This window comes from Acomys minous, assembly GCF_964271855.1.
Source record: "Acomys minous genome assembly, chromosome: 15".
NCBI lineage: Eukaryota > Metazoa > Chordata > Mammalia > Rodentia > Muridae > Acomys > Acomys minous.
In genome coordinates this window covers 98,005,650-98,020,314 of record NC_140497.1, presented here as the reverse complement: position 1 = coordinate 98,020,314, position 14,665 = coordinate 98,005,650, and the positions used below count along the sequence as shown (strand labels likewise).

The 14,665-nt window shown below is 42.9% G+C and overlaps 2 protein-coding genes across 3 annotated transcripts in view; one reads left to right on the top strand and one right to left on the bottom strand.

Moving 5' to 3' along the window:
• Window positions 1–10,418, top strand: part of SARNP (SAP domain containing ribonucleoprotein) — a 53,159-nt gene extending 42,741 nt beyond the window's left edge. For both annotated transcript variants that reach the window (XM_084758605.1, XM_084758606.1), the window contains 2 exons: window positions 5,357–5,446; window positions 10,096–10,418. In XM_084758605.1, coding sequence (XP_084614731.1) covers window positions 5,357–5,446; window positions 10,096–10,137 — 132 coding nt within the window. In that variant the 3' untranslated portion in view covers window positions 10,138–10,418. The remainder of the gene's footprint in view (window positions 1–5,356; window positions 5,447–10,095) is intronic.
• Window positions 1–14,665, bottom strand: part of ORMDL2 (ORMDL sphingolipid biosynthesis regulator 2) — a 92,552-nt gene that overhangs the window by 45,967 nt on the left and 31,920 nt on the right. The window lies entirely within an intron of this gene.

The following is a 14,665-nucleotide window of genomic DNA, read 5'->3' as shown; positions in this document are numbered from 1 at the left end:
AGTTTTTGTTTGTTTGTTTGTTTGTTTGTTTTTTAAGTTCATAATAGTAGTTACTGGTGGTCTAGTCCCTCCTTCTCCCAAGGAAAATGTTCTTTTGATTCCCCCAGAAACTGACTGTTGTTATAAAAATCTTCATTCATTTCTTTCAGGTTTGTGGGGTTTTGGTGTTTTTTTTTCCCTCTTTGCGACAAGGTTTCTCTCTGTAACCCAGACTGTCCTGGAACTCACTCTGTAGACCAAGCTGGCCTCAGACTCACAGCGATCACCTGCCTCTGCCTCCTGAGTGCTGTGCCACCTTGCCTGGCCCTCCTTAGTTTTTAATCTTAATGGCAATAAGCAAAATCAAAACTACTAAGCCGGGTGTGGTGGTGCACGCCTCTAATGCCAACACTTGGGAGGTGGAGGCAGGTGGATCACTGTGAGTTTGAGGCCAGTTTGGTGTACAAAGTGAGTCCAGGACAGCCAAGATAACACCTAAGAAACCCTGTCTCAAAAAAACCAAACCAAACAAAGCAAAAAACCCTACTTTTTCCTTGACAGGGGTAGTGAAAATGTAGTGGAACTTTTTTTGCTGCCTTTATTATTTATTACACTTCAACAGACAGAATAGCTAATTAGCAAAAGTTAGAAATAAATTCATCTGAGGTAAATTTGGTACAAGATTACTATACAGAGTCCTTTCCCTAGGTCCTTAGAGAGTAGATATCATTTGGTGTGGTAGGAGGTGGGATCCTAGTGTTGAGACCATACTATAGCTAACATGTCGACTACTCTTCCAAAGATGTGCTTACCTAAAGCAGCAAATTAGGAGAAGTGATTTCTTAAGTGTTCTGGATGCCAGTGCTGGCTGGTTCTGCTGCTTACAATTTTTGAAACTTGTACTTTTTCTCTTTAAGCCTGAGTTTCTTGTTTATGAAGTTAATTTACTCATAGTGCTTACTTCCTAGGGTTATTATAAGAATTGAGATACTGTGTATGACACCAAATGCATACAAAAAGACTCAGATGTTAGTTAATAATGGCTGTACTTTTGGTCAAGGACAAGGCCCTTCTTTTCTGAGAACCACATAACCATTTTCAGAAGTTCAGTAATCTCATAAATACCCTACTGTAGATTTATTTTTGGTTATAAAGAAAAAAATTTAGAAAAAGTAGGTGGGTAATGGTGTATTCTGGTAATGCCTGATGATTAAATAGTTTGTATATAGTTTACCACTGTCTCACAGGCCCTAAGATTTCTTTTTTTTTTTTTAACTTTTTTAAAAAGATGTATTTATTTTTATTTTATGTGCATTGGTATTTTGTGTGCATGTATTTCTCTGGAAGGGTGTCAGATCCCCTGGAACTGGAGTTACAGACGGTTGTGAGCTGCCATGTGGGTGCTGGGAATTGAACTGGGGTCCTCTGAAACAGCAGCTCTTAGCCCCTGAGCCATCTCTCCAGTGGGTCCTCCTCTCCCTGAACTTTTTTTAAAAATTTATTTGTTTATTGTATATGAGCACTTTATCTGCAGAATAAGGCATCAGATCACATTACAGATGGCTATGAGCCACCATGTGGTTGCTGGGAATTGAACTCAGGACCTCTGGAAGATCAGGCAGCACTCTTAACCACTGAGCCATCTCTCCAGCCCATCCCCAAACTTTCTTAACTTCATACTAACTAGAGAAAAGTTCAGCAAAGGGAAGAAAATAAGCTGAAAGAGTCTAGGATCTGGCTAGTGCTCACTCTGTGGATGAAGAGCTGGGCTAAGTTGGGCACAGAGTGCTGGCTAGCTGTCCAAACTTCGCTAGAAAAGCGGCTGCTGTGATCACAGGCGGAGTAGGGCATTGGGACATCCCTGTGCATTTGTATATAGTCTCTTGATTGTTTTCGGTATGGCCTCTGGTTTTGTAATACTCTAAAACATACTAATGCCTATAGAATATGAATTCTTGGGATTTAAATAAAAACCTAATGTAGAAGAGCATCACAAAAGTTCATTCAAAAGTAAAAACAAAAAGCCTACCATGGTGACCCAGGTGTTTGATCCCAGCATGAGGATCTCTGAGTTTGAGGTAGTTGGGTCTACTTAGGGAGCTCCAAGACAGGTAGGGCTACATAGAGAGACCCTATCTCAAAACAAACCAAATACCTAGACCTGGTTTCTCCAGCACGATTTATGGAGAACCGACACATATTAGTGTGAGGACCTAAACACAACTTATTTATCCTATTTTGTTATTTTCTCTTTTGTTTTCTTAACTAATTATACCCAGTTACCAGCAATTTAAATTTTATCACACACACAAACACTCCCAGCTGCTGAGATTAGAGGTGTGCACCACTTTACTCAGCTGTAACCTGATGTTTAAAACAGCTCCCTCCAGCGTAAGCTGAAGTATTCTTTCCCTGGTTTCTGGGCAGAGATGAATCTCACAGCTGCGGAAAATACCCAGAGCCTCTCTGGTAGATGACTGTAGTTGTCCTTACAGTGCAGGAGGAATACCTCCGCAGCACCCTGGCAGCCCTCCAGGGGAGCAGGGCAGACCTGCATGGTGCTTCACCACCAGCTGCGGCTGCTTCTAGGGACCCAGCACTTGGGTCAAGCCTCTGTGGTCACTAGGTACTCATGTGATGGTAGACATAGGTTCAGGAAAAATACATAAAATAATAAAATGTTTTAGGAATGTTTTTTAAAGTTTCATTTTATTTAGAGATTTCTGTGACTTTACTGGATAATTCAGGCAAGCCCTTGACTCTTAGCAAATTTCCATTTTCCTTCCCTTTCTTGTGTGGCATATTGGAACTTGTGAGCAGTAGGCAAGTAGTTCAGATATCTAACTTATTTTTTTGTAGGAGCTACTCAGTGACATGCTTTTATCTATTTGCATTGCCAGTATTTCTTGAGTAATTTGTTTTACATATGTTTCTTTTTTTGTTTTTGTTTTTGTTTTTTTTTTTTTTTTTTTTTTTTTTTTAAAGATTTATTTATTTATTATGTATACAATGCACATCAGATCACATTATAGATGGTTGTGAGCCACCATGTGGTTGCTGGGAATTGAACTCATGACCTCCGGAAGAGAAGTCAGTGCTCTTAACCGCTGAGCCATCTCTCCAGCCCTTTGTTTTTGTTTTAATTTAAATATATATGGAAGCCAAAGGTCAACCTCAAGGTGTAATTCAGGGGCGAGTGTGTGTGTGTGTCTGTCTGTCTGTCTGTCTCGCACAGGACAAGTTGGGAGGAATCAGTACTTTCCTCATATGTGGGTATCAAAATCATTCTGAAGAGGCTTGGCAAAGATTTTTGTCAGTTAAGCCATCTAGCTGGCTCCATCATGTTTTGTTTTAAAGATTTATTTATTTATTATATATACAGTGGTTTTGCCTGTATGTCTGTCTGCCTGCTAGAAGAGGGTACCAGATCTCATTATAGATGGTTGTGGTCGCTGGGAATTGAACTCAGGACCTTTGGAAGAGCAAACAGTGCTCTTAATTTCTGAGCCATCTCTCCAGCCCTCCACTGTTTTTTGAGGTAGTCTTTCATTGACTTGTGTGGAGTAGATTAGGCTGATTTGGAGCCAGTAAACACTAGAGATCTAGCTGCCTGTCTATTTTGTCTCAGTGTTGGGAAGACACAGACACACAGACACACACACACACACACACACACACAGACACACACACACACACACACACACACACGGCTCCTCATCCAGTTTTTTACATGGGTGCTGGGGATTTATTATTATTATTATTATTATTATTATTATTATTATTATTATTAATTTTATTAATTTTATTAATTTATTCACATTACAACTAAATTGTTATCCCATCACTTGTACACTTATATCTTCCCATTCCTCCCTCTTTCCCACTTTCACCCTATTCCCCTCCCCTTGGTCTATGACAGAGGGGGCCCTCCTCCCCCACTGTATGGTCATAGGCTATCAAGTCTCACTGTTTTTTGTTTTTTGTTTGTTTGGTTGGTTTTGGTTTTGGTTTTTTGGTGTTTTGAGACAGTGTTTCTCTGTGTAGCCTTGACTATCCTGTACTCGATTTGTAGACCAGGCTGGCCTCGAACTCACAGTGATCCACCTGCCTCTGCCTCCTGAGTACTGGGATTAAAGGCGTGTGCCACCACACCCGGCTAGGCTATCAAGTCTCATCTTGGTAGCCTGCTTATTCTTTCTTTGAGTGCCACCAGGCCTCCCCACAAAGGGGAGGTGGTCAAATATGAAGCACCAGAGTTCAAGTCAAAGTCAGTCCCCACTCTCCACAAAGCTGTGGAGAATGTCCTGTCCATTGGGTAGATCAGGGTTGGGGTTCGATGTTTACTGTTGTATTGTCCTTGGTTAGTGCAATAGTTTGAGCAGAACTCCCTGGGCCCCGATGCACCCGTCATGGGTGCTGGGGATTTGTTTGTCCGTAAGCTTATACAGCAAGCACTTTACTGTGACCTAGCTGTCTTAGCCTTTTAGATTTTGAAACAGTCTTGCTAGGTGTCTCATACTGGCTGGGAACTCGCTATAGCCTAGACTGGCCTGGGAATGAGTCTTCCTGATTCTTTCTCTGGCTGTTGGTATCACAGTCCCTACTGTTCATTCCCATGCCTGACTTTTCACTGTACTTAGGAGTACTGAGGCCCTGCTGAAAGTAGAAGTTCTCAGTTACTTTCAGTACAGTATATACTATGTTAATTGTATTAGCCTCTTATTACTATAAGAAGACACTTGAGGCTGAGTGACTTGATAAAGTTGCTACCTCATAGTTTTAGAGGCTGAATGTTCAAACAGCAACAAGCGCCACCCTCTCCCTGGTTGCATTATATAGTGGCTGAAATGTTAACAGGAGGAAAAGGTCACATTTCTAAAGAGGAAGTGTTTTCACAATAATCAGCTCAGGGTTCTATAAGAACAGCTTTAATCCTTTTGAAATGACACTGCCGGTGACCTGGCCAGCCTCTTAGAGACCTCACGGCTTCCTGTTGATGTCACACGAGGTAGTCCCCACATGTACCGCACACCTAAACCAGCTTGTTTATTTTCTATTTTTTCTTTTTCTTTTCTCCCCCTTTGGTTTCTCAAGAGAGGGTTTCTCTGTGTAGCGCTAGCTGACCTGCTCTACAGGTCAGGCTGGCCCGGAACCCACAGAGATCTGCCTGCCTCTGCCTCCTGAGTGCTGGGACTAAATGTGTGCATTGCCATGCTCAGGCAGTTGTTTATTTTCTGATATGTCTTTTGCATTTGTGTGATCTTTGGCTCTTGCTATAAGAGTGGCTTGCATATTATAACTAATAAACTACAGTTTTGTTCCTGTAAACTTTGTAGAGAGTCTAACTTGTTTCAACTGTTGCCTTTGTCATTGACAGTCTGAAGATGATGAGAAACTGAAAAAAAGGAAGGAGAGATTTGGGATTGTGACAAGTTCAGCTGGAACTGGAACCACAGAGGATACAGAGGTGAACTATATTTAGAATGCTTTATAGAACAAGTTATAAAATCAACCCAGAACACACCAGAAGAGTGTGTGTTTGTGTGTGTGTGTGTGTGTGTGTGTGTGTGTGTGTGTGTGTGTGTGTGTGTGTGTGTGTGTGTATGTGTGTGTGTGTATGTGTGGTGCGCGTGCACTGGCCATCACACGTCAAGGGTTCTGTATGGAGGTCAGAGGACAACTCTGGGGAGCCATTGATTTCTGCAGTGATACAGAGTCTCGTCGTTTCTGTTGTCACTGTACATCTTAACTTCAGGCTGGCTGGCTTTTTACGTGTGTGCTGGCGATTGAGTTCCAGTTGTCAGGCTTGCCTGGCTGGTGCTTTACTGTTCTCTTGTTTCCCTAGTCCTTCACAGAGCTCAGAAGAGCAAACAGGAAGATTGCATTGAGTGGACAGGGAAAAGTATTTCCCTACTTTCCTAGCCTGCTTTTCCCCCTTGTTACTCTAGTGCTTTTCATAATCCTCTGAGGGTTTTATACAATGTATTTTGATCATATTCACCACCTACTCCTTCCAGATCTACTCACTGCCACCTCTCTACTGCTTCCCAGTGTCAAAACAAACAAGCAAACACAAGACTCCAAAGGATCTTCATTTGTTATTTATATACTCATGAGTGTGGCGCCATTCACTGGAGCCCTATGGCACCCTTAAAGAAACTGTCTCAACCTGGGCGTGGTGGCGCACGCCTTTAATCCCAGCACTTGGGAGGCAGGGGCAGGTGGATTGCTGTGAGTTCGAGGCCAGCTTGGTCTACAAAGTGAGTCCAGGACAGCCAGGGCTACACAGAGAAACCCTGTCTCGAAAAACCAAAAAAAAAAAAAAAAAAAAGGAAAAAGAAAAAGAAACTGTCTCTTCCTCCCCCAGAAGCCGACAACTCTTAATACCTCCTCAGGGGGGTGGGCAACCACAGCTGCCATGAGTTCATAAGTAAAGCTGCTGTGTGTGTCCTGTCAAAAAGACTATGTTCTTCAACCCCTGGCTCTTAGTCTTTCCGCCCTCTCTTCCACAATGGTCCCTGATTATGGCAGCTTGATGCAGATGTCTTGTTTGTAGTTGAGCACTCCATTGATACAGATCTCTGCATTTTGAGCAGTTGTGAGTTTACTACCATCCATTGTACAAAACACTTTTCCTGTGGTTCGGTCTGAAGGTTACACTAACTATGGGTAGATAGAGAGGTATTTAAAAGGCAGTTTGATACTATGTCTGTGTAGCAGAGTAATAGTACTGATTGACTCATGGGGTCTGAGTGCTGCAATCATGGCCTCTTGGTTAGATTTGCAGTGCCAGGTATGTTCTCTCTCATAGGGTGGGTTTAAATCCAGTCCATGGCCTCTTAACCACTCTCTAGCTAAGCCACTCACTTTGGGCACTTAAGAAATAGGCTAGACATAGGCTGCTAATTAAAAAGTCTACTGTGTTTTATTTGTTTGTTTTTTATTAAATAATATTTTCATACAGTTTGTTTTGATCATATTCTTTCCCTTCTCCCAACTCCTCCCAGATTCTCCCAGCCTCTCTATCACCCAACTTTATATTCTTTCTCAAACAAAGGGAAAAAACAAAACAAAAACAACAAATTTAGCTGGGCGTGGTAGTGCATGTCTTAATCCCAGCACTAGGAGGCAGGGGCAGGAGGATCTCTTGAGTTCAAGGCCAGCCTGGTCTACAGAGGGAATCTATGACAACCAAGACTGTTACACAGAGAAACCCTGTCTTGATAACCCTTAAACAAAACAACAAAACACAGTTAAGGCCGGGTGTAGTGGCGCATGCCTTTAATCCCAGCACTTGGGAGGCAGAGGCAGGTGGATCGATGTGAGTTCGAGGCCAGCCTGGTCTACAAAGCAAGTACAGGACAGCAGAGGCTACAGAGAGAAACCCTATCTCTAAAAATAAATAAACAAACAAACAAAAAAATAAAAATAAAACCAATAAGACAAAGGCTACAAAACAAACAAAACCCATGTGGTATATTTTGTGTTGCCTACTTACTCTTGGGCATGAGGGCTGCCCTGGAGTTTGTTGATATAAATCTAGGGATGCTCCATTAGGGAAAACTGAATTTTCCCTTCCCAGCTGGCATTAGTTGCAAATAGTGTTTTTTATTTGGGGCTGAGATAAAACAGGACTTCTCTGTGTAGCCTTGGCTGTCCTGGACTCTTCTCTGTGGACCATGCTTGTCTCAATTCAGACATCCGCCTGCCTCTTCCTCCCGAGTGCTGGGATGAAAGGTGTGTGCTACCACTGTCTGCTTCTTCCTCCAAACTCTCCCATATACCCTGTCCCGCTCTACCTTCAAATTCATGTCCTTTATTTTTCACTGTAACTGCATGCATACATGGTTATGTGTATACATACATATCCTCAGTATAACCTGTTCAGTCTGTGATGTTACTTGTATGCATATTTTCAGGGCTTACCATTTGGCACTGGACAGCCAATTGGTGTGGTGTGCTCTTCCCTGGGAACGACCACCTTTTCCAGTCCTAGCTTTCCTCGGTTGCCTGTAGTTCTTTGTGTAGTGCTGATGCCTCGTGGGCCTTCCCTTGCCCTTTTTGGCGTGTTCACTGGTGTCCTTGTTCAGCCCAAGTTTGGGCAGTCGTGTTGGTAAGACTAGTTTTTTGAAACAGGATCTTCACTGTCATCCAGTCTGGCTTTATACTTGAAGCAGTTCTCCTGCCTCAGTGTCCTGAGTACTAGGATTGCAGTCATGGACAATCGTGTGCTGCCTTAGCTTTGCTTTTATTTATGTGTGTGTGTATGTATGTGTGTTAGGTTTCCACGGAGGCCACAACAGAGCTAGAATTAATGGAGGTTATGAACCACCTGATACGGGTGCTGGGAATTAAACTTGAATCTTCTCCAAGAGCAGCAAATGCTCTTAGCCACTGAGAGTGTTTTCTCCAACCCCAGTCTCTCCTTCTCTTCCCCTTTCCAGGGTCTCATTCTGTAGCTTAGGCAGACTTGGAGCTCCTGTGTAAACAGTGATTCTCCTCTTCTGAGATAGCTTTTAAAAATGAATTTCTTTACTCAGAATCTTGGAATGGTTTTTAATTTTGTTTCATTTGCTTCCCCTGCCACACTGTGTATAGTGTCTGTGTTGGTGTGTTGGTGTGCATGTAGAACATAGAGGTTGACATGGATGTCTTTCTGTTTCCTGAGATAGTCTCTGACTGAAACCTGCAGCCCACTGGTGGGCTCGGCTGGCTGGTCAGTGAGCTCCAGGAATCTGTCTGTGTTCCCTTTACCCAGTTTTAAGGTTACAGGCATGTGCCACTGTATATGAGTCCTAATGGTTGTTTGTTTAATGATCATTTTACCAACTAAACCATCTTGCTATTCCCTCAAGTTTCTTTATAAATAAGTATATATGCTATGAAGATTATAGATCAAGGGCTGGAGAGATGGTTCCGCAGTTAAGAGCACTTGTTCTCGCAAAGGAGCTGTGTCTAGTTCCTAGCATGTACATGGTGCACATACATGTATGCAGGCAAGATAGTCATACACATAAAATAAATCTGAAATATATTAAAGTCAATGTTTGCTCTTCACTGGGAACAACATTTTTTTTAAAAAGATTTTATTTATTATGTATACAATGTTGTGTCTGCATGTACACCTGCAGGCCAGAAGAGGGCAGCAGATCTCATAATAGATGGTTGTGAGCCTCCATGTGGTCCTGGGAATTGAACTCAGGTCCTCTGGAGGAGCAGCCAGTGCTCTTAACCACTGAGCCATCTCTCCAGCCCCCACTGGGAACAACATTAAAGCAATCTGTAGACTTAGTGCTACTGAAATAAAATCCTATGTGTAGTAAGGATCTGCTCACTGCTGGTTATCAAGATGAGCTGACTGCGGTTCTGATTACAATTATCCTCTTCTTACACGTAAGTTGTTGCTAAGCCAGGTGCTCCACGTTGGCGTCTCCAGGTTACAGAGGACGGTAGAGACAGTGGCTTTGGTCGGAAGTCCTTGTCTATAAGGAAATAGTAGCTTCTCAAGCTAACGCACTTTACATGGATCAGAAGAGTTTTGTCTTGTCCCAAGGGATTGTGTCATTAGTCCAAGCAAAATAGGCTTGGCTTCTATTCTGAGAAGGAGAGAGGGAGGGAGAGAGGAGAGGGGGGCTGGGGGGACACCCATAATAAGGACTTTGTTGCAAGCACTGTCCCTTCCCCTCTCCTGGCATTGCAGGGCCAGCCTCTCTGTGACCTGTCAGAGACCTGATTCTACTTGCTCTGCAGATGATACTGTTCACCTCTGTGTCCTCTGAGGTCTCCCACCTTTCTACTTATTAGAAGGAAATCTTTCCACTTTTCTACCACTCTTCCTCATGCTCCCTTAAGAAGATTATGTTTGTTTACCTTTATGTTATATGTATGGGTGTGTTTTGCCTTTAGTTTCTCACCTTTATTTTTCACGAAGCCTCCCTAATTCTGACTGGATAACTAAAGGGATTCAGGAGTGACGTTTGTGGCTTGAAGTCAGGGATAGCTCTTCTTGGGCCTTTTAACAGTTAATGTGGGTTTTGTTTAAAGCTGTTGGGAACTTAATCTGCTATTATCTTGCAATCTAATTTTTTTCTTCTTCTTCTTGCTTTTTTGTTACAGGCAAAGAAAAGGAAAAGAGCAGAACGTTTTGGGATTGCGTAATGAAAAGTTCATGCTTTCTGCCCCATAGTGGTTTCGTTTCTCAAATTGTTGTTGGTTTTATACATATATATATGTACATATATATATATATATACACATACACACACAAACACACACCTACATGCACAGTCACATGCCTCACAGTGAGGAAGCCTGTACCTTAGGTACATCCTTGAATTCCAGCAGCAATGATTTAATTGCTGCTCTGCATTTAAGGTTGTTGGATTTTTTTTGTTTGTTTTTAATTATTTTGCTTATTAATAAAAGAAGAAAAAAGAGAACATGTGTTTTATTAGGTGCTCCTTTTAAATTCTTAGAGCCATACTAGACCACATAGAGGGGGTGCCAGTGGCATATATTAGGAGGATTAGCTGCAATGCATTTATGCATAGAAAAAGAAGACAGAAAATTGCACCAGCCTTTTAAGCCTATTGTTACCTTCATACTCATAGATATGCTTTTATTTTTTCTTTCATGATGAGGCCAAGTCACTCCAAGTCTGCTTCAGGGTTGAAGTCAGCCACTGAGAGAGCCCCGGGGGCTTTAGAACATGTAAAGGATAAGTGTGGGGCTAGTGATCGGTTGTCTCCTGCTTTGAATGACGCCTCACTGAGTAAAGTAGCCCATTGTAAAGGAGCCCTGTTTTCCAGGGTGTCCTGACATGGCCCTGTCTGCTGTAGCAGAGGTCACTTTGTTGGACATAGCTCAAGAAGCTGACAGTGGGCTGGCCACTCTTCAGGTAGAAGTATAGAAATCCAAAGCATGACTGGTGTCAAAGATGTTAAAGCATTGTTACCTATGTCATTGGGACATGGGTCAGCAGAACAAGATGCTTCGGATTTGTTTTGTTTTTGGTTTTTTTGGTTGTTTGTTTTTTGTGGCACCCCATTCCATTACTGGGGGTCAGACATAGGGTCTTTCACATTCTGGATATGTACAGTGGTCCCAACCATGTCCCACTTTCTAGCTAGGCTTTGGTGCTAGTTTGTCCCCTTCTGTCACAGTTTTGGAGCTGCTATGCCTTAGATAACACTCAAGTTCATTCTCCTCGCTGAATCACTTCCTTAGCAAAGGATGCTTGGCCCTGAGCCCTGCCACTTAGCCTTTTGATGTGTTAGTGTAAGTTCTGTCCCCACATCCCTTCCTGTTCTCTTGTGGCTTGGCCTTGACCTGGAGGCCTTAAGTCCGTCAGTGTCGTAGCCCTCTTAGGGCTGTGGTCACAAGCACCACACCTGTTTTGGCTTTATGTTTGGTATCAGCAAATGCTTTGTTTGGGAGATTCCTTTGGAAAGGTCGTAAAATTTTCCTTACTTGAAAACTTTGAGCCAGACTGCATGCCTTTAATCCCAGCACTCAGAAGGCAGAGGATCGCTGTGAGGTTGAGGCTTCCTGGTCTACAGAGGAGTCCAGGACAGCCAGGGCTACACAAGAAAACCCTGTCCTGAAAACCAAAAAAAGAGAGAAAGAAAAAACAAGAAAAAGTTGCTCATAAAATTACATTTTTGTTTCTATGGTGTGAATCTTTGTCCTTATTCCTACCAAAGCCTAGCTGGTTCTGTGAGTAATCAAAAGTTAACCGTTCTTTCTAACATAATAGTCTTGTGCCATGAAGCATGATGTGTTCCTGTAGTCACTGCACTTGGGGCACAGGGAAGTTCAAGGCCGGGCAGCTGCATACTCCCTGGCTTGTAAGAAAGCTAGGAACTGGAGTTTAGATACTTTGGAGAACAGATTATATGGGTTGCTCACCTACTGTGGAATTTGTCTCCTCTGAGACTTTGGAAAAACTTAGTAGAAGAAAAAGTTACTGAAGTTTTGTCACCTCCTCAGCTAAATAAATGATATAATCAGAGTGACTCTGTCCTCCTGTCAGTCTTTCAGCCCCACCACCCCTTTCATAAAAGACTGTAACCTCCAGTTACTTTTCTCCTCTTACAGTGTCTTCATCTGAAAACAGTCATAGAGAATTACTGTTTTGTATCAGGAGGCAGACATAGGTCAATAGATGCTGATAACAGAATGTAGCACTGGGGTGGGGGGAGCGGTCCCCTTAATGTGGGGCTCTTTGTTTTTAGAGATAGGGTTTTTTGGGCTGGAAAGATGGCTCAGCCATTAAAGACTAGGCTCATAACCAAAATTATAAGAGATAGGGTTTCTCTGTGTAGTCCTGGCTGGTCTGAACTCCCTATGTAAACCAGGCTGTCTCTGCCTCCTGAGTGCTGGGATTAAAGTCCCTTGCTATCACTGCGGGCGTTCAGTGTGATCTGTATCTCTTTATTCTCCATAACCTTGCAGAGGTGTATTCAACCCAACCTAGGGTTCTCTCTGCACTTCCCAGCCCCTTGTTTTTGAGATAGTTCCTTACTGTGTAGTCCAGGCTAGTTTTGAATTCACAGCATCCTTCAGCATCTGCCTCCCAAGTGCTGGGATTGTTATTAGTGATGGGATTACTACCATGCCTGGTGGGAGGGGAGAGGAGAGGGGTATTGTTTTGTCTCTTTGGGTTTTGTATGTGTGTGATATACGTGTGCTCAAGTGGGTAGGACAGGAGTTACTAAATCTTGAGGTCATTGATTTACCTAGGGTGACTGGAGTCACAGTCAAATGCTACTGGGACCTGGCTTTTTATGTGGAAGTTAGGAGTCCAAACTGAGGTTCTTTATATTTGAGAAGCAGGCATTTCCTGACTAAGACATCTCCTTAGCCCCAGATGGTATAACCATTGTTTTTACTCAGTTTGCTTTACCCAACTCTTTCAAAACAAAATAAAAAACAAGTTCTGGTATGTTTGTTTGTTTGTTTTATCCCTGGCCTGCCTCAAGCTCACAGATCCACCTAAGTCTGCCTACTGAGTGCTGAGGGTAAAGGTGGACCACCATGTTCCACGGTACCTAAGTTTTTTCCTTTTAAATGGCCCCTTGTTCCATCTCTCTTAAATGTTTTTTGTTTTGTTGTTTTGTTTTTTGAGACAGGGTTTCTCTGTGTAACCCTGGCTGCCCTGGATTTACTTTGTAGGCCAGGCTGGCCTCGAACTCACAGCGATCCGCCTGCCTCTGCCTCCCGAATGCTAGGATTAAAGGCATGTGCCTGGTTCCCTAGTTCAAATATTGGTCAGAAGATTCTGCTAACTAAGCTCTCTTCTGTCTCATTCTACACAGTGCGAGCAAACAATATAGAATACCTACATGTTTCTACTAATTTAGTATCTAAAACCCAATTCCGGTTTGTTTGGCTAGGCAGACATTTAGGTTTTGAATTCTTGCAGGGCTGCATGATGGTGGTGCATACCTTTAATCCCACCACTTAGAAGACAGGCAGACTGATCTCTGAGTTTGAGGCCAGCCTGGTCCATAAAGGGAGGACAGCCAAGGCTATGCAAACAAAAAAAAGAAAAAAGAAAAAACAACAACAAAAAAACCCCCCAAAAAACCCTGTCTGAAAAAAACAAAAAAAGGTGTCTCTGGTTATCATCCAGTAGTCTTACACTTGTTGCAGCATTGGCATCCTGCAGAAGTCCTTACAGGGGTCTGCTGTGAGAGTTATATCCCTTTGCTGTCAACCTGCTCCTTTTTATGGGTGTTTCCTCTATCATCGCCCTAAAGTGCTTGTTTGCTCTGCCAGCTCAGAACTGCTGAAGTAGAACGCCTGGAAGCATCTGTGGCTGGGAAGGAAGGTAGATGAGCAGAATTTCTTGTCTGAGTCTTTGAGACTTGTTATATCTGACATGAAATGGGAGAAAGGAATTCAGGTAGCTGAGACAAGATAACTTTCTGAACTACTTACCTGAGGCCTGATAGACAGTTGAACTTATTTTTTAATTGTTAGTCTTCCCCCAAAATCTAACCTTTTAAAAATTTTCTTGAGGTTTCTTATAGCCCAGGCTGGGCTCAAATGAACTATGTAGCTGAGGGTGGCCTTAAATCTCTGAATCTTTTTGCTTCTGCTCCCTGTACTGGGAATACAGGCCTATGCTAGCAAGCCTGGTTTTACATGGTGCTAGTCAAGAAGTGTGTGTATGCTGGGCAACTACTCCACCAGTTATCCTATGTCCCCATACATTACCAACCCCTGAATCCAAGTTGTTTCTCAACTCTGTGTTGTCCCTAAATTTAGTTTTCCACTTTCTCATATCATTTAGCAACAGATGAAATTAGATTAAAACACAGTATTCTATGTTAACTAGCTAGGTTTGGTTCCTTGTCCTACCTCATTCCCTCTGAATCATGACTGGGCACTTGCTCTGTGGGTCCAAACTGTCACTGAGAATGAAATGGCACACCAGGTACGTAGCACACACTGCTAACGTGCTACTAGGAGAATAAGTGGGAGCACCTCACCCAGCTGGAGGGTGGGGCGGTCAGTGGAGCAGTCTGGGCCTTTGTAAATACACATACACTTGCTTATGCAGTTGTGCCTCTCTTGGGGAGGGCTAGGGCTATACTGAGCAGGCCCAGGTCCTATACCACAGGCAGGAAAGCTCTGATGGACCTAATGGGACAGGGAAAGCCAGAGGGTACACCGAATCCTG